Genomic DNA, 25,500 nt, shown 5'->3' on the forward strand with positions numbered 1-25,500 from the left:
CTGTACTTGAAGGAGGTCCAAGCTGGCAAGTGGTCCAGTGCGGTGCGCGAAGTATTCGTAGACGTCGTCCATGCGCTGGGAGGCAGTGCGCTCCTGCGGGTGGGACCTGTTGAAGAGGTAGGTGGGCGCCACCAGCTGCATGTGGTCTTGCAGGTTCTCCCCCACCGGCAGGTCCCGCACCACGGGGATCCCCAGCGACTCCAGGTGCCGGCGCGGTCCTATCCCGGAAACCATCAGCAGCTGGGCCGACCCCACCGTGCCGGCGCTCAGCACCACCTAGGTGTTCGTAGCGTGGGCACATCGAGGTTATCTCACAGCTTTGCAGTTAGTGATCATTTCAGATGTTGGTTCAAATGGTTCAACTGGCTCTGAGCACTATGGGACTTAACATCTGTGGTCATCAGTTCCCTAGAACTTAGAACTACTTAAACCTAACTAACCTAAGGACATCACACAACACCCAGATGTTGGTAAAAATTCCGCAAAAATATTAGACATCTCTATCTTTAGTCTATAATGTGTTGGAGTACATTCCAAAAGAAAATTCCCGTTACGAAAACAACTGACGTTACAAGAAATGTTGTAAAAAGTATTTTTTACTTCAGCTTCTTGAAAAAACAGAACCATTGACATATTTGGACTGAAGAAGCAAATGAACATCCCGAAAGTTTATGGATTCATGCGATACGTATTTTATTGTGAAAACATAGAACTATTCCGAGGTAAAAACCAAAACGAAAAGAAAACTGTTCCGCCAGTGTAACGAAAGATGTCGTCGCTAATGAATTTGCGTTCTGTTGGATCTTTTAGAAACTTCCAGCGAGAAAGGTGTTTAGAAAAAGCATTTCATTTCCGAGAAACACCGTGCGCACAAGACGATAGTGCCGCCGGGATTTTAATTTGGACGGCTTACCTTAATACGAAGGAGAACATTCCCTACCTCGCGAACTTTTTCTTCAGCTCTTACCGACCTTTCGGCAGTGCACCCACCACCCAAATTGTCGATATACAAAAGTACTGTAGGTACTTTCAGGCCAATATTTGCGTTGAAATCGAGCCAAATATATTTGTACGTATGGCTTCATGAAACCCAAGTCTTATCAAAGTATATTCACGCCATTATTTCCGTTGACGTCGAGCAAAATACATTTGTGCGTATGGTTTTATCGAAGTATAACCTACAAGACTGTTGTACTCAGCAAGCAGTGAAGTACACTGAACACAAAACTTCGTTCTTGCTGCTGCGATTTCTCTGCATTCCAATAAAATTATTCCTCTATCATTACACTTTCTCAATCAAAGACCAAGTGAGCAGAGAATACCGATAACGGAGCTCCCTGATTCCCAGTGTTTAATATTTTCATCGAGATCGCTCTGTATTTTTATAGCCGCCGGATACTCTCGTCTGTCGTAGTATCTAAGTACGGTTCTGCTTACTAACTTTTTTTCAAAATCGTCCGATTCGTTTGATTTCATTTTTCATTTATGCCCCTTTCTTGGAGAATGGAAACACATGCTCACATATATAGATTATGCCTATGTTACTGCGCTGTTAATATGGAATACAGTCGATTTGGAAACAACGCAAGTTTTCGTTGTCATTTTATGAACTTGCGCTAAATTTGCATTTCTTCTAGTTTCTTCACTGTTGACCTGATCAGTAAAAAAAAAAAAATCTCAGTGCATTCTATACTACAATTTAAAATTTCTCTTTGGCTGTTACGCATACCGTTGGAGAAAGACTACATATAGGTCCTTCCTCCTGCATTTCGGTCACCAAACGCACATCAGTGCACTATTCCACGAAAGACTGATAGAACGTGTGAGCACGCGGTATCGCACGTAAACAGTGAACACTCAGCTGGCGTTGGCTTGTGCCACTTTTAGGAATGTGTATGTGGCAATAAAGCTACGAGGCGGGCGGATCGCAGCGTTCAGCACTTGCGGCCTGCAGGCAGCGGCTCTGATCTCGGGGCGTCCAGCTTCGTGGCGGCCACTCTAGTAATAATTACGTGTCAGACTAATACTGCCATTTTCTTCGAAATTGACATTTTACTGGAAATGTATGATCCAGTAGTTGAGATGATAAGTTATCAGACCCTTTTTGTTAATCACGTCCTGCAACAAGTGTACGTTGTTGGAAGGACACGTTGCGGTCAACAACAGCTGCTCCTTGGTTATGTGAGGCCTGTTTCTATCAAGGCAGCCATAAATTCTTCCTCATAAGTAGTTCGACAGGCAGTCATAAAATCATAGTCTTCCAACACTCCTATCTAAATACCTGCTTAATCACGCTACCTTCTGGAAGCGTGGACAGTCACAGCACCAGATTCATTCCTCGTACAGCTGCTCAAGTGTTAGCAGTTACCAGGACGTCAAGTCACTGTGTTGTGCAGTGAAAGCCCAGCACACTGTTTAGAAGGCTGTGCACCCCGTGTCGTGTCAGACAGAACCTATAGTAGTAAGCAGTGCAAGAGAAGCTGTACAACACCTGGGAACTGATTAGGGTGGTTTGTTTTATACGCCGAAACGAAATCTAATAAAAAATAAAAGCGGAAGAGACGCGTCGACAGACTAAGTAAGCTGCTCGAACGGTGTGCAATACATTTCAACATCAGCAGAATAATACACTACTCCTGACCAATGTCATTTGGTTGTTCCAAAAACTACTGAACAGGAAAAACTGGTCATACGGAAAGGGCTACACACATAAGAAATTGTGTCGTGGCGTCAGGAAAGGTGATAATATGAAAAAAATTGAAAACATATTGCCCAAATGTTTTGTGAAATAATTTCTGTGAAATTAAGGTATATAATGGAGAAAGCTTTGCACACCTCATTTGCTGCACACTATTTCGACCGTCATTCGGAGGCACATCAAATGTTTTCGTAATCTATTTTACATACTTTTTTAGACAAATCATTTGACCAAACATCTGGACTGAATTTTTCAAATTTTTTATTATTTTCAAGCTTTTTTCGGAAAGCATGAACTTCCTGACGTCCCTCTTACTTTCGTAGCGTCCTCTGTTCCCGAAACATCCTGAGCATTTGATCCGAAGGACCATTTTGACCGTTAAAAATCATATCAACGTAGCTTTTTATGCAGAAAATAAATAACCCTTGAAGAGGTGAAGTTCTTAGTACTTCATTTACGTAGCTGATTGTGAAATCATATACAGTCGATGTTGCTGAGTCCTATTGACTCTCACCTTTATCTACGATGATAATGTAGGTTGGAGCAGTGAATTAAATTTTGTATGAACGGCAACTCTCCTGCTTACTAGCCAGACACTCCATCCGTTGTCCCACACTGACCCTCAGAGTACCACAGCTGCACAGACAACCCTAGTACGTGCCCCTCCCCAATGCAGAGTCCTTTTCACGCCTAGCCCATAACTGCTCCCCTTGTAAATTCGGATCACTACTGCCAAGGCTCTCTGTTATTGGATTAGCACGTTAGCAACGAATGAAATGGGGTTAATCCCGCTTGTACCTCAGATGTGGGTGATACAGGGTGTCAATTATTAAACTATATGAAAGGAAACGTACATTAGTTACAAACTACGGCGTGCACACACTTTATTCAACATGTAAACGTCACTACAGATACTCGGATTTATGTGATGACATGTTAGATATGCCTGCCATCATGGGTGATGGTGTGGCCCGCTGAAGTGTCGGAAAATCTATGCTGTCGACGATCTGCTGAATAGCTGCTTTCAGCTCAGCAATTACTTCGGAGTTATTGCTGTAACGTTATCTTCAATATAGCCCCAGAAAAAGGAGTCGTACGTGTTCAGATCCGGAGAATACGGGGCCCAATCGACGGCCATGCCAGTGGCCTCCGGGTTCCTCAGAGCCAGATTGCGGTCCCCAAAGTGCTCCCGCAGGACATCAAACACTCTCCTGCTTCGACAGGGTCGAGGTCCGTGTTACACGAATCACATGGTGTCGAAATTAGCGTCACTTTGGATAATGGGGATTAAATCATCTTCCAAAACCTTCATGTACCTTTCGGTAGTCACCGTGCCATCGAGGAATATCGCACAGTTTATTCCGTGACTGGGCCGGCCGGAGTGGCCTAGCGGTTCTAGGCGCTTCAGTCTGGAATCGCGCGACCGCTACGGTCGCAGGTTCGAATCCTGCCTCGGGCACGGATGTGTGTGATGACCTTAGGTTAGTTAGGTTTAAGTAGTTGTAAGTTCTAGGGGACTGATGACGTCAGCTGTTAAGTCCCGTAGTGATCAGAGCCATTAGAACCGTTCCGTGACTGGACACTGCACACCACACAGTCAGCCGTAGAGGGTGCAGAGACTTCTCGATCGCGAAATGCGGACTGTCAGTCCCCCAAACGCAGTTTTGTTTATTGACGAACCTAGCAAATGAAAGTGGAATTTGTCGCTCAACCAAAGGCCACTAATTGTCATCTTGCTGCGCGGCCGACCGTGCAGTTTCGACGTCCTAACGCAAACTGTTCAAAAACAGTAATTGCTACTCTGCATGTTAATCACACACAGCTGTGCTTTCTGAGACACATCGAATCTCACCTTCACCTACGATAACGGTGTATACTGAAGCAATGAAGAGAAGAGCAATGGCCTGAGGCACGAATTGGAATTTGTGTCAGGGGTGGAGACATACTAGGGTAGCCTGTGCAGCTGCAGCATCCAGAGAGCTAGTGTGGTACAACGGATAGCGCATCTGCCTAGTGAGCAGGGGTCCTGGCTTCGGATGCTGGCAGTGGAACAAATTTTAATTCACTACTTCAGCCTACATCACTGTCGCAGATATTCGTGAAATTTTTCACTTTTTCCGCAAATAAGTAATGAAGTTTTTCTTAACTACCGTCGAAAACAACTAAATGTGTATTGCAAAATTAGACGTCACGCTGGTCGCCCTGAGACCCCATTTATCCGATTCTCATTCTCTACGAAAATTCGGACATAATCCCTTTCTCCGATGATGTGTATGTCCAAAAAAGGACGCGTGGCGAGAAAGGAAAGGTGCAGTGAAGTGGAGTACCTCCTTGGCGGCACGGACGGTGTGGTTCCGGCCGGCCAGCAGGAAGCGCACGCCGGTGGCGGTCAGCGTGGCGGGGTCGACGAGCACGGCGGAGGCGGCCGCGCGCCGCACCACGTGCAGGTTGGCCCTGGAGGCGGCCGGGCAGAGGTAGGCGCGCGCGGAGCTCTGGCGCACGCCGCCCGCCACGGCCACGTGCTGCAGCGTGAAGCCCGCCTGCCGGCCGCCGGCCGCCGCCCGCGTCGCCCACGCGCAGCCCCAGCTGGCGCGCCGCGCGCAGCACGCCCCCGCACAGCGGGCTGCGCCACGCGCTCTGCGTCAGCCGCAGCGGGCCCGCCGCGCCGTGCTCCGAGGCCGAGTAGTCGCCCCACGGGTGCGGCTCCTGCACGTCACCGTCTTACAACAACAAGGGAAACTACACTACTGGCCATTGAAATAGCTACACCGAGAAGAAATGCAGACAAATGTACACTCCTGGAAATTGAAATAAGAACACCGTGAATTCATTGTCCCAGGAAGGGGAAACTTTATTGACACATTCCTGGGGTCAGATACATCACATGATCACACTGACAGAACCACAGGCACATACACACAGGCAACAGAGCATGCACAATGTCGGCACTAGTACAGTGTATATCCACCTTTCGCAGCAATGCAGGCTGCTATTCTCCCATGGAGACGATCGTAGAGATGCTGGATGTAGTCCTGTGGAACGGCTTGCCATGCCATTTCCACCTGGCGCCTCAGTTGGACCAGCGCTCGTGCTGGACGTGCAGACCGCGTGAGACGACGCTTCATCCAGTCCCAAACATGCTCAATGGGGGACAGATCCGGAGATCTTGCTGGCCAGGGTAGTTGACTTACACCTTCTAGAGCACGTTGGGTGGCACGGGATACATGCGGACGTGCATTGTTCTGTTGGAACAGCAAGTTCCCTTGCCGGTCTAGGAATGGTAGAACGATGGGTTCGATGACGGTTTGGATGTACCGTGCACTATTCAGTGTCCCCTCGACGATCACCAGTGGTGTACGGCCAGTGTAGGAGATCGCTCCCCACACCATGATGCCGGGTGTTGGCCCTGTGTGCCTCGGTCGTATGCAATCCTGATTGTGGCGCTCACCTGCACGGCGCCAAACACGCATACGACCATCATTGGCACCAAGGCAGAAGTGACTCTCATCGCTGAAGACGACACGTCTCCATTCGTCCCTCCATTCACGCCTGTCGCGACACCACTGGAGGCGGGCTGCACGATGTTGGGGCGTGAGCGGAAGACGGCCTAACGGTGTGCGGGACCGTAGCCCAGCTTCGTGGAGACGGTTGCGAATGGTCCTCGCTGATACCACAGGAGCAACAGTGTCCCTAATTTGCTGGGAAGTGGCGGTGCGGTCCCCTACGGCACTGCGTAGGATCCTACGGTCTTGGCGTGCATCCGTGCGTCGCTGCGGTCCGGTCTCAGGTCGACGGGCACGTGCACCTTCCGCCGACCACTGGCGACAACATCGATGTACTGTGGAGACCTCACGCCCCACGTGTTGAGCAATTCGGCGGTACGTCCACCCGGCCTCCCGCATGCCCACTATACGCCCTCGCTCAAAGTCCGTCAACTGCACATACGGTTCACGTCCACGCTGTCGCGGCATGCTACCAGTGTTAAAGACTGCGATGGAGCTCCGTATGCCACGGCAAACTGGCTGACACTGACGGCGGCGGTGCACAAATGCTGCGCAGCTAGCGCCATTCGACGGCCAACACCGCGGTTCCTGGTGTGTCCACTGTGCCGTGCGTGTGATCATTGCTTGTACAGCCCTCTCGCAGTGTCCGGAGCAAGTATTGTGGGTCTGACACACCGGTGTCAATGTGTTCTTTTTTCCATTTCCAGGAGTGTATTATACTAGAACTGACATGTGATTACATTTTCACGCAATTTCGGTGCATAGATCCTGAGAAATCAGTACCCAGAGCAACCACCTCTGGCCGTAATAACGGCCTCGATACGCTTGGGCATTGAGTCAAACAGAGCTTGGATGGCGTGTACAGGTACATCTGGCCATGCAGCTTCAACACGATACCACAGTTCATCAAGAGTAGTGACTGGCGTATTGTGACGAGCCAGTTGCTCGGCTTCCATTGAGCAGACGTTCTCAATTGGTGAGGGATCTGGAGAATGTTCTGGCAAGGGCAGCACTCGAACATTTTCTTTATCCAGAAAGGCCCGTACAGGCCCTGCAACACGCGGTCGTGCATTATCCTGCTGAAATGTAGGGTTTCGCAGGGATCCAATGAAGGGTAGAGCCACGGGTCGTAACACACTGTTCAAAGTGCCGTCAGTGGGAACGAGAGGTAACCGAGACGTGTAACCAATGGCACCCCATACCTTCACGCCGGGTGATACGCCAGTATGGCGATAACGAATACACGCTTCCAATCTGCGTTTACCGAGATGTCGCCAAACACGGATGCGACCATCGTGATGCTGTAAACAGAACCTGGATTCATCCGAAAAAATGACGTTTTGCCATTCGTGCAGCCAGGTTCGTCGTTGAGTACACCATCGCAGGCGCTCCTGTCTGTGATGCTGCGTCAAGGGTAACCGCAGCCATGGTCTCCGAGCTGATAGTCCGTGCTGCTGCAAACTATTCGTGCAGATGGTTGTTGTCTTGCAAACGTCTCCACCTGTTGACTCAGGGATCGAGACGTGGCTGCACGATCCGTGACAGCCATGCGGATAAGATGCCTGTCATCTCGACTGCTACTGATACGAGGTCGTTGGGATCCAGCACGGCGTTCCGTATTACCTTCCTGAACCCACCGATTCCACATTCTGCTAACAGTCATTGTATCTCGACCAACGGGAACAGCAATGTCGCGATACGATAAAGCGCAATCGAGATTGGCTACAATCCGACCTTTATCAAAGTCGGAAACGTGATGGTACGCATTTCTCCTCCTTACACGAGGCATCACAACAACGTTTCACCAGGCAACGCCGGTCAACTGCTGTTTGTGTATGAGAGATCGGTTGGAAACGTTCCTCATGTCAGCACGTTGTGTCGCCACCAGCGCCGACCTTGTGAATGCTGTGAAAAGCTAACCATTTGCATATCACAACATCTTCTTCCTGTCGGTTAAATTTCGCGTCTGTAGCACGTCATCTTCGTGATGTAGGAATTTTAATGGCCAGTATTGTAGAAGCAGGACTATACATCGTCGACGGAACAACTGTGATAGATCGGAAAGATCTTGGGGGCAGGTAAAGTACTCCTAGATATCTCTCATGCAACTCTGTCGTAGGGATCTGAACGCCACTAGTAGCCCTCCCGTACACTGATACTCCTGGCAACAGCGAATACAGACATTTATAGACTAATTTTCTAATTCGTGTTAAATGTTGGCATTGAATTGCAGCTTGTCTGTGTGTCGTTTGTGTGCGTGCGTGCGTACATACGTACTTCCACGTGCCTCGTGAACAGAACAGGAAAACTGACAGTATCTTGGGAATAATTCCCATCTCGTCTACCTGCTGCTGTGTGTTTTCTAACACCGCTCTCTGCGAATACTAACAAACGGCCAGAATAATGCGACTCGTCAATTTATACACACGGTTCCGTAACATTAATCTGGCCACCGTCTGTGTCCGACGTTAACGGGCAATAACCACTCGCAGGTGGCGGCACTAGCAGTGGAGGGTACATAAAGGGTGTCGGGAGGGGGGGGGGGAGGAGGGACGCGGAAAACAATAGAAAACAATACATTAGTCGTTATAATGCGAAAACAGAGCGATTTATTTAACGTTCAGGAGAGCATGACCATTTTCTTTCACGCCTAGTCTTGAATCGTATCCAAAATGGCTCGGATTTTAAACTGTTCTGCTGCCGCCGTGGGGCGCCAAGGCGACTGTGATGCTGTGCGCACCCTAAATTATAGGGGTGAACAACGGCTGCAGAGATGTGTACGGCCGCATAGACGTGCAACTATTGAGCAGATGAACCGAGGGGCTAGCAACACGTCTCCTCAAAGACCGTTCGCGCAACGTGCCGTGTATGCTCTTCTGCACCGTTCGCCTCGTTCGTGCACCCACGCTGACTGCATTTCATCGGCGACAAAAGCTGGAATCTGCACGCCAATACCGCAAGTGGACGTCCACTGAGTGGCGACAGGTGGAGTTCCCAGGTGACTCACATCTGGTGCTCCATCGGAATGACGGCTGCTGCCATTGTGGCGTCAAGTGTGTGAAAGCAAAGGCTCCAGGCTGGCGGAGGGAGTGTAATGGTTTGAGGAATATCTCTGTGCATTCTCTGGGTAATCTCGTGATTCTGGAAGGCACAGTGAACAAACACAAGTACGCGTCTATCCTAAGGGACCATTTCCACCCGTGCATGCAGTTAGATTTCCTCGGCACGATGGTATCCACCACAGGTCAATACAACGTGTCACGCAGCACGCAGTGTACGTGCGCGGTTGGAAGTGGTACAGGATGAGTTTCCCACACTGCGCTGGACACCAAACGCGCCACGCATCCCCGATCGAGTAACCTGGACGAAACGGCCACAGCATTCTCGTCCTGCACTTCTCTCAGCAGTCCGCCCTGCAAAAGGTGATTATTCGGGCTTTTAATGAGTGATCACATTGACGTAAATGGACAGTGTATAAGACGACAGAAGACCTTGCAGCTCAGTATACTCTTCCGCGTTGTCCTCACACCCGCGTGTGACAGTGTTACCGAGATCGCAGACGTGCGGCAGCCCGCCTATGCTGTCGGGCGACGCTCGCGGTGAACTGATGCCGCAGTGCTGCAAAGTAGACTGGAACTGTGCGGCAGCCAGGAGTGGAGGAGCCGGCACTGACTCCCCTCGCCAGCTGATCTAGCCTGGGGAGGTCGCAGGTGTGGTGCATGGTGGCAGTTACCTCGGTACATCTACATCTACATCTACATCTACATCCATACTCCGCAAGCCACCTGACGGTGTGTGGCGGAGGGTACCTTCAGTACCTCTATCGGTTCTCCCTTCTATTCCAGTCTCGTATTGTTCGTGGAAAGAAGGATTGTCGGTATGCCTCTGTGTGGGCTCTAATCTCTCTGATTTTATCCTCATGGTCTCTTCGCGAGATATACGTAGGAGGGAGCAATATACTGCTTGACTCTTCGGTGAAGGTATGTTCTCGAAACTTCAATAAAAGCCCGTACCGAGCTACTGAGCGTCTCTCCTGCAGAGTCTTCCACTGGAGTTTATCTATCATCTCCGTGACGCTTTCACGATTACTAAATGATCCTGTAACGAAGCGCGCTGCTCTCCGTTGGATCTTCTCTATCTCTTCTATCAACCCTATCTGGTACGGATCCCACACTGCTGAGCAGTATTCAAGCAGTGGGCGAACAAGCGTACTGTAACCTACTTCCTTTGTTTTCGGATTGCATTTCCTTAGGATTCTTCCAATGAATCTCAGTCTGGCATCTGCTTTACCGACGATCAACATTATATGATCATTCCATTTTAAATCACTCCTAATGCGTACTCCCAGATAATTTATGGTATTAACTGCTTCCAGTTGCTGACCTGCTATTTTGTAGCTAAATGATAAAGGATCTATCTTTCTGTGTATTCGCAGCACATTACACTTGTCTACATTGAGATTCAGTTGCCATTCCCTGCACCATGCGTCAATTCGCTGCAGATCCTCCCTCATTTCAGTACAATTTTCCATTGTTACAACCTCTCGATACACCACAGCATCATCTGCAAAAAGCCTCAGTGAACTTCCGATGTCATCCACCAGGTCATTTATGTATATTGTGAATAGCAACGGTCCTATGACACTCCCCTGCGGCACACCTGAAATCACTCTTACTTCGGAAGACTTCTCTCCATTGAGAATAACATGCTGCGTCCTGTTATCTAGGAACTCCTCAATCCAATCACACAATTGGTCTGATAGTCATTTCCAGTTTTAACATGATGTAACGTAAGTTGTTACTGTCATTTACTGTTGATGTCATGTATTATATGTAGTTTAATACGGGGGACGAGGATGTTCATCGATGGCTAGTAGCAGTGGGCCACCTCAAGTCGGCTGGGATGTGCAGCAATCTGGGAATAGCCCAGAGAGGATAAACGGCGTAATACTTGTACAGCTGTCCACCTTGGTAGCTGCGCGGTCAGCATGGCAGATTGCTAACTAAAGGGGCCCGCATTCGATTCCCGCCCAGGTTACACATTTTCTCCCTTATGGGACTGGCTATTGCGTTGTCCTTGCTTTCGTATCGCTGTAAGTGACCAGAAAATTGTCCCCAATACGCTGTCCTATCGTCTTTCCATTACAAATGGCTGAATGGGCACGACCCGAAAGGCAATAAACTAAAAAATTAAAAAGACTGTATAGTCATAAACATTTTAGTATGTGTGTATGTGTATGTATGTGTGTGTGTGTAGTTACATCTATTTCCTATGGAAGTACATTAGTTTTGCCTATTTCAGTAGATCAGCAAAAGTAGTTTTGTTCAGTTGTAGCACAGCTCACTGAAATTTTAGGTACGGAGATTTTATGCACTAATAAATGCGTATAACAACTCAAACTCACTGGCTGATGGGAAACTGATGTTCAATACAAATTTCTATATGTACATTGCCGAACAAAGACATTAATAAGTTTGAAATGAAATTCATTTTACTGTTTATTTAGCCACGTTAGGGTCTGGCTCATCTGATACACGGGTCAGGGCGACTCTTGAATTTCATCGTGGCGTCAGAGAAGTAGATTTTACACGGCTACCAACTATTACAGTTGTAGTGTTGTTGTTGTGGTCTTCAGTCCTGAGACTGCTTTGATGCAGCTCTCCATGCTACCCTATCCTGTGCACGCTTCATCATCTTCCAGTACTTACCACCGAGCGAGGTGGCGCAGTGGTTAGCACACTGGACACGCATTCGGGAGGACGACGGTTCAATCCCGTCTCCGGCCATCCTGATTTAGGTTTTCCGTGATTTCCCTAAATCGCTTCAGGCAAATGCCGGGATGGTTCCTTTGAAAGGGCACGGCCGATTTCCTTCCCCATCCTTCCCTCACCCGAGCTTGCGCTCCGTCTCTAATGACCTCGTTGTCGACGGGACGTTAAACACTAATCTCCTCCTCCTCCTCCTCTCCAGTACTTACTGCAACCTACATCCTTCTAATCTGCTTAGTGTATTCATCTCTTGGTCTCCCTCTACGATTTTTACCCTCCACGCTGCCCTCCAATGCTAAATTTCTGATCCCCTGATGCCTCAGAACATGTCCTATCAACCGATCCCTTCTTCTAGTCAAGTTGTGCAACAAACTCCTCTTCTCCCCAAATCTATTCAATACCTCCTCATTAGTTATGTGATCTACCCATCTAATCTTCAGCATTCTTCTGTAGCACCACATTTCGAAAGCTTCTATTCTCTTCTTGTCCAAACTATTTACCGTCCATGTTTCACTTCCATACATGGCTACACTCCATACAAATACTTTCAGAAATGACTTCCTGACACTTAAATCTATACTCGATGTCAACAAATTTCTCTTATTCAGAAACGCTGTGCTTGCCATTGCCAGTCTACATTTTATATCCTCTCTACTTCGACCATCATCAGTTATTTTGCTCCCTAAATAGCAAATCTCCTTTACTACTTTAAGTGTCCCATTTCCTAATCTAATTCCCTCAGCATCACCCGACTAAATTCGACTACATTCCATTATCCTCGTTTTGCTTTTGTTGATGTTCATCTTATACTCTCCTTTCAAGACACTGTCCATTCCGTTCAACTGCTCTTCCAAGTTCTTTGCTGTCTCTGACAGAATTACAATGTCATCGGCAAACCTCAAAGTTTTTATTTCTTCTCCATGGATTTTAATACCTACTCCTAATTTTTCTTTTGTTTCCCTTACTGCTTGCTCAATATACAGATTGAATAACATCGGGGAGAGGCTACAACCCTGTCTCACTCCTTTCCCAACCACTGCTTCCCTTTCATGCCCCTCGACTCTTATAACTGCCATCTGGTTTCTGTACAAATTGTAAATAGCCTTTTGCTCCCTGTATTTTACCCCTGCCACCTTTAGAATGTGAAAGAGAGTATTCCAGTCAACATCGTCAAAAGCTTTCTCAAGTCTACAAATGCTAGAAACGTAGGTTTGCCTTTCCTTAATCTTTCTTCTAAGATAAGTCGTAAGGTCAGTATTGTCCGTAATTGCTACGGAGTTATGGGAAGTTATTAAAAATTACAGAAAGACATACAATTTGATGTTTTAAAAAAAATTCCGAAAAGATACTATTTGCGTTTCACTAATCATATGCTGCTAAAATGTTTAATACACTGAAGCGCCAAAGAAACTGGTACAGTCATGCGTATCCAAATACAGAGATATGTCCTATATACCTATTGGACAACAAGAGTCTGACGCAGTTGTTAGATCGGGTACTGCTGCTACAATGGCAAGTTATCAAGATTTAAGTGAGTTTCAACGTGATGTTACAGTCGGCGCATGAGCGATGGGACACAGCATCTCCGAGGTAGCGATGAAGTGGGGATTTTCCCGTAAGACCATTTCACGAGTGTACTGTGAATATCAGGAATCAGTTAAAAGACCAGACTTACGACATCGCTGCGACTGGTAAAAGATCCCTCGAGAACGGGACCAACGGCGACTGAAGAGAATCGTTCAACAAGACAGAAGCGCAATCGTTCCGCAAATTGCTGCAAATTTCAATGCTTTGCCATCAACAAGTGTCACCGTGCGAACTATTCAGCGAAACATCTTCGATATTGGCTTTTGGAGCCGAAAGCCCACTCATGTACCCTTAATGACTGCACGACGCAAAGCTTTACATCTCGCCTGTACGCGTCAACACCGATATTGGACTCTTGATGACCGGAAACATGTTGACTGATCGGACGAGTCTGGTTTCAGATGATATCGAGCGGATGGACGTGTACGGAAATGAAGACAACCTCATGAGCCCACTGACTGCATGTGAGCAGGAGACTGTTCAAGCTGTTGGAGGCTCTTTAATGATGTGTGCGTATGCAGTTGGACTGATATGGGACCTCTGATTCGTCTAGATACGACTCTGACAGGTGACACGTACGTAAGCATCCTGTCTGATCATCTGCATCCGTTCATGTCCATTGTGTATTGCGACAGACTTGGGCAATTCCAGCTGGGCAGTGCGACATCCGACACGTCCAGAATTGCTACAGAGTGCCTCCAGGAAAACTCTTGTGAGTTTAAACACTTCCGCTGGCCACCAAACTCCCCGGACAAGAACTTTGTTGAGCATACCTGGAATACCTTGCTACATGCTGTTCAGAAGGGATCTCCACCCCGTTGCAGTCTTACGGATTTATGGACAGCCCTGCAGGATTCATGGCGTCATTTCCCTGCACCACTACTTCAGACATTAGTCGAGTCCATGCCACGTCGTGTTGTGGACTTGTGAGTGCTCGTGGGCACCCTACACGATATTAGGCAGGTGTACCAGATTCTTTCACTCTTCAGTGTACATTGTAATAATTTCGGTCCTGAGTATGGTATGAACCTTCTACGAATATTTCGTCACTACCGCTTACTTTGAACCTGAATTGCGGTTGGCGGGGTATCTTCTTATCTTCTCATTATGGTTTTGGTATGTGTTCAGTAATAAGGCCCCGACTATTTTTTTTCTGTTAATTCTAGAGGGCTTGGTTTCTGCCCCTTTATTAATACGTGCGTGTGTAACTACACTCGTAGTCATGTTTTGTTTAGTTCCATGGGTTGTTTGGGGGAAGATACCAAACTTCGAGGTCATCGGTCTCATCGGCTTAGGGGAGGATGAGGAAAGAAGTCGGCCGTGCCCTTTCAAAGGAACCATCGTGGCACTTGCCAGGAGTGATTTAGGGAAGTCGCGGAAGACCTAAATCAGGATGGCCCCACGTGGGATTGGACCATCGTCCTCCCGAATACGAGTCCAGTGTGCGAACCACTGCACCACCTCCATCGGTATTTAGTTCCATGAATGAGGGGTTAAAGATCATTTTTGATTTGGTTATTTGTTGAACTTAAACATCCTTTTTCTTGCCCGGTAATAATATCAGTAACTAGCGCCATGCGCAGTACTGTCTCGATTACCTGGGAGGTGTCTGTATCTGATTTACGCTGAGTAACTACCTGAGTGCAGCCGGTTGCATTCTGAGGTCGTGGATTGCGCAGCCTCAGGTGCTTCACGCGACATTGTACCTGTCTTGGCTCTTTTTAAATTTCTGTGTTTTTGAAATGTGTGAATCCTTTTTGGGAACTGAATGTAGACTTTAATGTCATTGCGTTAGTAAGTTTTAATTCCTTTGGTTAGTAATGTTGTGGAACATTCTGTGATATCAAGCAATTGTAAATCAGTAAACAGGCTGTCAGGAAATATGACAAGGTGAATTGGCAAATTGTTTGTGACACAAATTCTTCGTGTTGTAGTTATGGTTTTGAAGCATAGATATTGCATTAAATTTTTGCATCGTTCTTCTGTCACATACACTTGTACCAAAAAATATCTGTGTCCTCATAATTACACGGTGTCTCATTATAGGAACTGAAACTTAAGCGATTAATTCTCAAGGAACTACAACAAATTTCTTCGCCTCTGTGATGTCGGGTGTTGAAAGTATTTGCTTCCATAACTGTGACAGTTAAGTGCAAAGCTCATTTGTCGCCTTTGAACATAGATATGTTCATAATCACTTATATCATTTTGGATTTCTTATGTTTTAACACTACACTGCGGGTCAGTGTGACAGTGTATTAAAGTCTTACTTGAAAACAAAGTAAACATTGCAGCTCATGTTCAGGGACGTGCGCATTTATGAAATTTGATCACCTTTGACACTTTTTGTTATTGTTCTTAACATGTTTTCTATTAACTGTTGAAAGCTTGCAAGTAAATTTTTCTTAATTGCTTTGATTCTACTTTTAAGCATACGTTGTTCAATAAATATTTTGGTCGCGAATGATGTTCAGTCCTTACTTGGGCCTATTCCTCCTCCTCCAAGTCAACCCCAGGCAGTAACTGTGTTCCGTTTTGATGTGTTGAAAATTTGTGCAGGACGGGTATTAATTTGATTTTCAATTGCAATTAATTCATTAATTTCAATGCCGTAATGCCAACACCGTCGGAAAAATTTCCCTGACTATTGATATTCACGGCCGCTGAATCATAACAGCGTATTGTCTCTCTTCTGTAGGACAGGTCCGACAGAACAGACATCACGAATATTCCGTGTTCAGAAACTTTTAGTATATGGTCAAGTTGAATTTTATACGCTACAGGTGCTCTGTCAGTTCTCGAAAGACAAAATAGTCTGGGAGGAGGGGAGAGGGGTGGTGAGATCTGGTGAAACCGAAGTACATTAACAAGTTGAGACTTATTTACAACTAGTAACTAGCTATGTTTGGTGCCGAATGAGTCTGGTGCTGCTGGGTAGGGAACTGAACGTAAACACAGAGGGTGAAAAGGTCCGCGAACTCGTTGGACTGAAGCTAGAGTCTTTATTTGATATTCTCCCAAAAGGTGAACCTTTTGCGGATTTCAAACTGAACTTTTGAAAGAGCACTTCATTTCGATCTTGGAAATTTTTCATCAACACATTCGGAACTCTCGCGTCTTATTTAAGGTTTGTAAGCCATATATTAAGTCTGTGTAGCAATAGTATTCTCGTATAAAAAAGTGTCGACTGGTTATTCGTGGATAATGAATGCCAAAAAGCGTGTGTCGTAAATAAGTGTGTGTAGAGTCGCCATAACTACTATACTAACAGGAAATTACGTAGCTACTGGTTGTGGTTGTAACTGAAGTTGAGTTAGCCACAGAGGTTCATCGTGGGTTGTAGTTATACATGGCTGCCAAACTTGTTAGATATTTTAATGCATTAATGCGGAACCGAATTACGCTGGAAAAATTGGCTCCAGTTTTGACTTCCGAGTGCAATCTGGCACTGTGAATGCAAAAAAGAAGTGTGGAAATGTTTCCATATGTATTGGATTAGGAACAGGACGTGGCAGAAAAGTTCAGACAAGTGAGAAAGGCATAATGTTGATTTTATTATTAACCGCCGCTTACACAATGTGTTCAATACGAGCATCGGGAACGTCGACGAGACGCTTTACTGCGCCAGATTTGCACCTGGTGGCCAAAATTGGAAAGAATTTTTTTCCAGCATAAATAGGTTCCGCATTATCGCATTAGCATATCTGCCAAGTTTCGCTCCCGTACGATAATTACAGCCCGCAGTCGACCTGCGTGAGTGAGTGAACTTTAGTTAACAACCAGCCAGTAGTGTTTTCGGGCCGCCGCGCTTTGGGCTCGGTGCGATGAGAGCTGGCTTCACCTGCGGCATCTCGAAGCTCTCGGCTTTGATGAAGTAGGGCCTGACGTGGCGGTACGCCCAGCCCGGGTTGCCGGCCGCCTCCCACGCGTCGTAGTCGCGCGGGTTGCCGCGCACGTGCAGCATGGCGTTGAGCACGCCGGAGCCGCCCAGCGCCTTGCCGCGCGGCCAGTAGCAGCGCCGGCCCTGCATCCCCAGGCAGGCCGCCTCCTGCGGCTCCGTCTCGTAGCCCCAGTCTATCTCCGACTCCTGCACAAGCAAGCACACAGTGGCAGGCAGCCCCATGGCAGTCGGCCGCATACTCCGCCCACCTACCGACGTCGCCACGAGATGTGGCTATAAAGTAATAGGAATGAGGCTGTCACAGATGTGAAGCCGAATACGGCGTCTCTGGCGCCTGTACACAAATCGGTGTGGCCGTGACCTTCGTTTATGTGAGAGTTGTTAGTTTTTGCCGGAAAAAATGATAAGTGTAATAAGAGAGCAACGAATTGGTAAAACTCGTGCCGAAACCTGTATTTCAGTTAAAGAAGTGTATAGCGCTAAATGTTTACCACGTACGCGCGTTTTTGAGTAGTTCGAGCGTTTCCACGATGCCCGAGAAGACTTTGAGGGTGACTCACGCCCAGGACGACCTCCAACACCAAAAACACATGAAAATATCAAAAAGTTTCTGATTCGATCTGATGGTCGGCTGAGAATTCAATCGACTGTTGAAACTGTAGCAATTGCGTAAGGCAAATTTTACATAACCATTTTAACATGAGAAAAGTGTGTGCGAAACTAGTGTAAAAAAATCTCGAAAAAAGGTTCAAATGGCTCTGAGCACTATGGGACTTAACATTTGAGGTCATCAGTCCCATCGACTTAGAACTACTTAAATCTAACTAACCAAAGAACATCACACACACATCCATGCCCGAGGCAGGCTTCGAACCTGCGACCGTAGCAGGCTCGTGGTTCCGGACTGAAGCGGCTAGAACCGCTCGGCCACAGCGGCCGGCTCAAATATCTCACTTTAGAACAAAAAGAGGTTGGGAAAACGTTTGTATTGACACTTTGACACCATTTAAAATGATCCTAATTTTTTGGAAAGGGTGATAACATGTGCAGAAACTTTGTTTTTCACTTAGGATCCACAAAATAAGCGCCGGTCCAAGCAACTCAAGGATCAAAGCGATGAGGGTTTTTTTTCTATATTCATGGAATTGTGTATGTTCACTGGGTACCTGAAGGTCTAACTATTAATGAGAATTGCTACCTGCAGGTTCTATCTCAACTCTATGAGAAAATAATAAAAAATTATCCGAATTGAGGAAGGAGACGTCATGGGTTCCGCATCGAGACAAGACACCGTCTCATACCGCATTGTCTGTTAAGAGGTTTCTATCGAAGCAGCATCCTAGTATTAGATCACGTGCCTTATTCGCGTCACGTAGCACAGTGTGACATATTTATACCCGAAGGTCAACTCTCCATTAAAAGAAACAAGATTTCAGTCCGTTGAAGCACCCAAAGGAAAAACGTTGTAGGGATAGGGGAGGGGAGTATACTGAGGGTGACAATAACCAAATATATATTTTTTCTGAAACAAAACGTTTTGTAGCACTAGTTCCGTTATTTTATAGCCACACCATGTACCCCTGCGCTGACGACACTGCGTTGGTACACCAAAACAAACTGCCAGAAGCCACACAGCGCCGACTGCAGCCTGTACCGTCGTTGCATGCTCCTAGCAGGGTGACGCGTCGGTTTCAACGCAGCTAAGAGCCAAGCGATGATCCTGACCGAGAGGCATAGTCACAAAAACAGGGAGCACCACGCTTTTTCGTACTCCGATGCCGTGGACACCAACAGTGAAATACTTAGAAGTCAGACTGAACCGCCAGCTGTTGCGGAAACACGACGTAAAGGAGACCTACAAGAAGACGAGCAACACCCTGGGCGCCGTCGTTCCGCTCATCAGAGAGTCACCAGCCCTCTCTGCAGACGACGGGCGTCCTGTGTCAGACCTGTTACGGATTACTTCCGCCCTGTCTGGAGGATGGCAACAGCTCCAGAATGAGGCACTGCGGTCGATCTTCCGTGTACTCACGAAATTCCCTGTGGAATACCTTCACAATGCAGCAGACGAAAAGCGTGCCCTGGACAGCTTTAAGTAACATGCCAGAAAAGTTCACAGCAAAGCGACGAATTCTGAATATTCCTTTATTCGTCGCCTCGGTCAGCGCAATGAAATTTCAGGCGCTACAAGCCGCGCGTGTTTCTACTTGAAATGTAGCAGGGCCACCAGCGGCTGAGCGCAAAGTGATAAAATGAGACCCAGCGCCTCGACAGGAAATAAATAAACGGCTCCACATAGAGTACCAGGCAAAACCAACCAGATAAATACTACATCTTATGTACAGGGAAATCGTCCCGTACGAAATGAAATGATCGTGTGGTACTGATGGCCGGGATTCCGCACCTGGGGAAGTTCGGCCGTCGAGTCGCAAGTCCCATCAGTTGATGCTACACTGGGCGACTAGCGTGTCGACGACGATGAAATTTATGGTGACACGGCAACACCCAGTCCCAGAGCGGAGAAAATCTCCGATCCGGACGGGAATCGAACCCGTGCCCGCAGCGTGGCAGTCAGAGGCGCTGATACTCAGCTAAGGAGGCGAATATCATCTCGTAGAGAAGATACTACAGCGTCTGGGCAAGACGCGTGGCCGGAGCGCATTTGATCGCGGTCAGATTCGAGATTGTGCGAACACTTGCATCAGTCCCTTCATCTCCCAAGTCATGCAGGCACTGGCCATTTTACGTGCCAGGATCTTCACCATAGGGACTGTGAATGTCCTCTGTAAGAACTATTGTGGCCATAGAATGTCACGAAAACCCTGCTTCCAACAGCTTATGTGCCTCCAGTAGTTGTCTCACTGTGTCCGTCCTTCGTTCTTTCTTATTCGATAGACCAATGCACTTCCGTCCAACAAAAACAGAAATGTGCTGTTTGGCCCTTCCCCCCACCGCCCCCTCTTTTAAACCAACCAACCAACCAGAAACGGGGCTCACTGATACTGATGAAGCAATTTTCTCCTCCTCTGCCAACTTGCTTTCATTGCTCAAGATGCACTGAGCGTACTTCAGATTTTTAGTTCTATGCGAAATCATGTTTGGGAAACACATCTCATAGTCCACGGTGGCGTTGTGGGAGTGAAACACAAAACAATAAATTTGAGATTCGGTTCATCTTCGGATTTGTAGTTTCGCTTCCGATGTTAGCTGCAAACTCCTTGCGAGTCTTTGCTAGTGCCCAGTTCTACTTTGTTTTGTTAATTACTGTGGCAGTTGGCTGTCGGTGACTATTTAGGTTTCTTTGGTATTCGTTTAGTTTGCCTTCTCTCCTGAGTTCTTAATACTTGCATCGTATAAGGGGCAGTCAAATGGAAACGAGACAGATGGAAAATAGTAAACTCTTTATTATTTCAAAAGCAATCACCGTAATTGTTATAAATTTATCCCACTGTAAAGCAGTGCCTGAACGGAAAAATGTTTGCGGTTGCCTACGGAACCATGATTGTACCCAGGCGCGCATCTCTTCGTCCGAAACTAACCGACGGCCACGGATATCTGTCTTCAAGGCTCCAAAAATATGAAAATCGCATAGCAACAAGTGGGCGGGCATTATCAATGATGCCGTCCGTCAATATTACTGGGCATTTAGACTTTGCAGTGCGCTTCTGTTTTTGCAAAATGTCGACGAACAAATGTGTTAATTGTGGCGTTGTGTTCCAGAAAGACAATGATCAACGGGCCCTTGCAGTAGAAAACCAAGTATCAGGACTTCCCCGCAGATGGCTTTCACGGCTTGAAATTTTGTTCGCTGGGGATGACTCCATATGGTTCGTTTGTTGGCTCTGACGCTCGCTCCCCGGCTCAAACTGATGACACCGTATTTCATCCCCCGCGACTGTACGGGACAGGGACTTATTGTCTTTACCGTGACACTGTTCCAAGTGCTGTTGTGATGTCGATAATTCTGCTCCGCCATCAGGCTGTAGGGAACCCTCTGCGCGCAGATCTTCCGCAACTTGAGATACTCTGGCGTGACTGATGCCCAACATGAGCCGAGTGTCTTCCACCGTGCATCGTCGGCTGCACCCACCGCAACAATGACGACTGCTGTGTTTCAGTCACACCCGACCTTCCAGAAATCCTTAATTCCACAAAATCCCAAGTGCGCATGACATACTGTGCTCGCCTTACACGGCAGACACTCTAGCATGAATTTCGCTTTCTGACACTCCTCCCACAGTCAGTAAACGGCATGATACCTCGCTGCACTCTTTCTCGGCCTACATAAATTAAGTCTGACGCGCAGACAAATCGCTGACATCACGTCGAGCACGTCTAACAGACAAATGAGACAGCGGTCAACGTTCGATCTGTTCCTATCTCATTCCCAATATTTTACGTATACACCTGCCTGCGTTACCAACGTCCATGCCAGTTTGTTATACTGTATAGTATCTCCTTTACACCTGAGTGCTCCTTGTACATTCGCCATCGAGCTCCGTGCCACAGTAGTAAGACACTGGACTTTAATTCTGTGCGGCCATCCAGTTGTAGTTTTCCGTGTGAATCGACTACGTCACCTAAGGTGAATGCTGGAATGGTTCCTTTGAAAGAGCATGGCAGCATTCCCCATCCTTCGCCAGTGCCAGCTGGTACTCCGTTTATAAAAACGAGACATTAAACCATTTTCCTCCCTTTCCGCCCTCCTTTTCTATGTATTAGGGCTTTCAGTGGGAAGATAAGTTTATATACAATAATGTTGAGGGAATAATTCTCGGAGTACTGTCGCATCTTCGAGGACAACGGTGCCGTCAACACCGGGTGAAAGTGAATAACTAGAATTATACTTTTTTTTTTTACTTATAAACTGCATGGTGGTGTCCACTTCCGCTTGACAATGATGCTAACATTGGAACTGGTCAGTAGCAAATGAATTGGAATGAATTTAGTGGCCATAATTGGTGTATTTACATACCACCTGACAAAATGGAGCACCAAGAAGACATAGTCGTATGTGGGTATAACGCTCGACACATGCGCACAATCGGCGGGAATGCAAATGATTAGAGTTGTACCTCTCTGTGACAGATAGAGCGGCCGCCAGAGAGCACAGGTGTTCTTCGTGTTTAGTGTAGCTGCCAGACCTTGTAGGGTATGTAAGGGACGTGAAAAGTCAGATGCTGGGTGATCACGGGCACCAAGATGTCGCATACTCGTGAGAGACAGCAGTACCGGCGCCTAACAGAGTTTGAAAGGCGCTTCATTGTTGCTCTCGAATTGGTCGGCTGGTCGAGTACTGCAGTATCCAGATTCGTGGGCCGTACGGTTGTGACAGTGGCCCGATGGCGGCCGACCACATCTGATCACCGCAAGGGAGGATGGCCGTGTTGTGCACAGAGCACACCGCAGTGCCTTCTCATCTGCGCCTACCGTTCGAGAACAAGTGACGGACATCCCTCACCACTTGTCAGAGACTAACAACAGCCGGGTTAGGGAATTAACCGTCCCCTGGGTAGGCAGCCATTAACACCACAACATAAACGGCTGTGTTGGAGCAGTTTCATTACAGTGAAACATGGACTGCTGATGAATGTTGTCCCACTACACTCAGCAATGAATCGCAGTTCTACATTAACCCGGACGGGTATCGTTGGCGAGTATGGCGGCGACCTAGGGAGACGTCCCATTCATCTAACGTTTTGGGGAGTGACAGCGGTTGCTATGGTGTGGGGTGCCGTCGACTATGTGATGGAGGGAGCACAGTGGTACTCCACAGACGCCCCACGTCCTCATGTTTTACCTCTGTTGCGACAGTATCGTGGTACTGTTCTGCAACAGGACAATGTTCGTCCATACATGACACGGATCCTAGTGGATTTTGTGCGTGAAGTTCAGGTACTATCTGTACCCGACACAACATGGGGTGGCTCAAGTGGGCCGTCAGCTCCATCCCAGGTTATCAAGGTCCTCTTACAACAGTTGCGGGCTCGCCAGCATGACAGAATATGACGGCCTTATGACAAGCTTCTCACCCGGATAAATGCATGTATCCAGGTCAGACATGGTGCCACGTCATGTTAATAAGTTGACATGTCCTGCAAATTTTTTGTCAATTGGATTCCGTTTTGAAATTAGAGAAATAATATCCCATACCCTCTCAATCCGTTAATTTCCATTTCGTTTACTCCTCTCCTTCTGGGTGTTTCACTTTTTTTGTTGGCCAGTTATGTTCATCGAGGATGTAAGATAGAGCGTGATTCGAAGGGTTGAGCGGCGCTCGGGCCGTTAACGAACAAGTGGGCACCACCTGCAGTAGAGGCAAGGCTCGTAATGCACTGTGCCACTGAAATTTCTGGTTGATGGCTGCTTTACCTCCCAATTGATTATAAGTAACCAACTTCATTCAAAGCTGTTTCATTTCGTCAATGGCTATAGTTGGCAACAAAGTTTTTTTTTTACCCTCTTGGTCCCAAAGATAAATCCTTCGTTTAAAACAATATTCTGCAATTGTAGTGCCTCAGTCATACGACCTGACTATGCAGTTGTTACGGAATCCATTGAGATACCTTGTTTTGTCAGCCTTATACATACACTGAAGTGACGAAACTCATGGGATAGCGATATGGGCTTATACAGATGATGGTAGTATCGTATACAGAAGGCATGAAAGGGCAGTGCAGTGGCGAAGCTGATATTTGCGCTCAGGTGATTCATCTGAAAAGGTTTCCAACTTAATTGTGGATGCACGACGGGAATTAAGAGTTTGGCGCAGACCCTTGGAAGCCATGGACGCGAGCTGTCAAAGAGGCACTGCGCAAGGTGGTGGTGGCTGCATAATGGTGTGGGCCGTGTTTACATGGAATGGACGAGGTCCCCTGTTCCAACTGAACCGACTTCACTGGAAATACGTATGTTCGGCTACTTCATTTTCAGCCATTCACGGACTTCATGTTCCCAACAATGGTGGAAAATTTATGGATGGCAATGCGCCGTGTCATCGGCCCGTAGTTGTTCGCGACTGATTTGAAGAACACTCTGTACGACTGGAGCGAGTGGTTTGGGCACTCAGATCGTCCGACACGAATCCCATCGAACATTTACGGGAAATAATCTAGAGGTCAGTCCGTGCAAAAAATCCTTAGTGGCAACACTCCCGCAGTTATGGAAGCAGCACGGCTCTAGGTTTCTGCAAGGGACTTCCAACGACTCGCCGAGTCCACGGCGTGTCGATTTCTGCAGTGCGGCGTTTAAAAGGTGTTCCGGTAGGATATCAGGAGGGGCACCTGCAGGCTGTGGAAGAGCGGCGGGATGTCTGCGGTGAGCGGCGGGTCGGCCCCCGCCTCCAGCAGCAGCACGCGCCACTCCGCCACCTCGGAGAGCCGCGCGGCCACCGCGGACCCGGCGCTGCCGCCGCCCACCACCACGAAGTCGTACTCGGGCAGCAGGCGGTCGGCCGCGTCCGGCGGGTAGCCCGCCTCAGCGCGCATGCGCGCCGGCGCCCCCGCCAGCGTCGTCAGCAGCGTGGCCAGCAGCGCCGCCCCCAGCCCGCCGCCCCCGGCCGCCGCCCCCGCCTCCACCGACGACCACGAAGCATTGGTCGGGCAGCTCTCCATCGCGTCGTCGTCGTCGTCGTCGTCGTCACCCTATTCTGAGTGCCAAAACGCGTTAGTCCGTAGACGTTATGTGGGATGAACAAAAAGTTCGTTAACATTTGAAAATGCACTAATTCTCGGAATATCGTAGGCACAGAGAGAAAACTTAACACACCTGCTTGAAATGGGATTAGGTTGTGTCGCAACCAAAGGCGAGTACAAAAACCGTCCAACAGATGGCACTGGACAGCAACACGTCAGTAGCGCCGCGCGAGAATCGTATATAAAATCAGCTGTAATGAGACATGATGTCGCATCTGCCAGCAGTCGCGGAGTGTCGACTTTACCAGGAAAACTACTGTTACTGAAGCTCTAGTGTCAGAAAGGAGAATCCGCTACTGAAGCTTTAACATCCTATCGCCCTAAGAAGGGTACTATAATGGGTAAAGGT

At 47.7% G+C, this 25,500-nt stretch overlaps 1 protein-coding gene across 1 annotated transcript in view; it reads right to left on the reverse strand.

The window, feature by feature from the left end:
* Positions 1-25,003, reverse strand: part of LOC126101634 (glucose dehydrogenase [FAD, quinone]-like) — a 41,952-nt gene extending 16,949 nt beyond the window's left edge. Inside the window, 5 exon segments of the mRNA XM_049912320.1 lie at positions 1-276; positions 5,026-5,169; positions 5,171-5,404; positions 17,398-17,643; positions 24,741-25,003. Of these exon segments, the coding sequence (XP_049768277.1) occupies positions 1-276; positions 5,026-5,169; positions 5,171-5,404; positions 17,398-17,643; positions 24,741-24,944 (1,104 nt within the window). The 5' untranslated portion in view covers positions 24,945-25,003.
* Positions 25,004-25,500: the final 497 nt, after the last annotated feature.

Source organism: Schistocerca cancellata, chromosome 9 (assembly GCF_023864275.1).
Source record: "Schistocerca cancellata isolate TAMUIC-IGC-003103 chromosome 9, iqSchCanc2.1, whole genome shotgun sequence".
Classification (NCBI taxonomy): domain Eukaryota; kingdom Metazoa; phylum Arthropoda; class Insecta; order Orthoptera; family Acrididae; genus Schistocerca; species Schistocerca cancellata.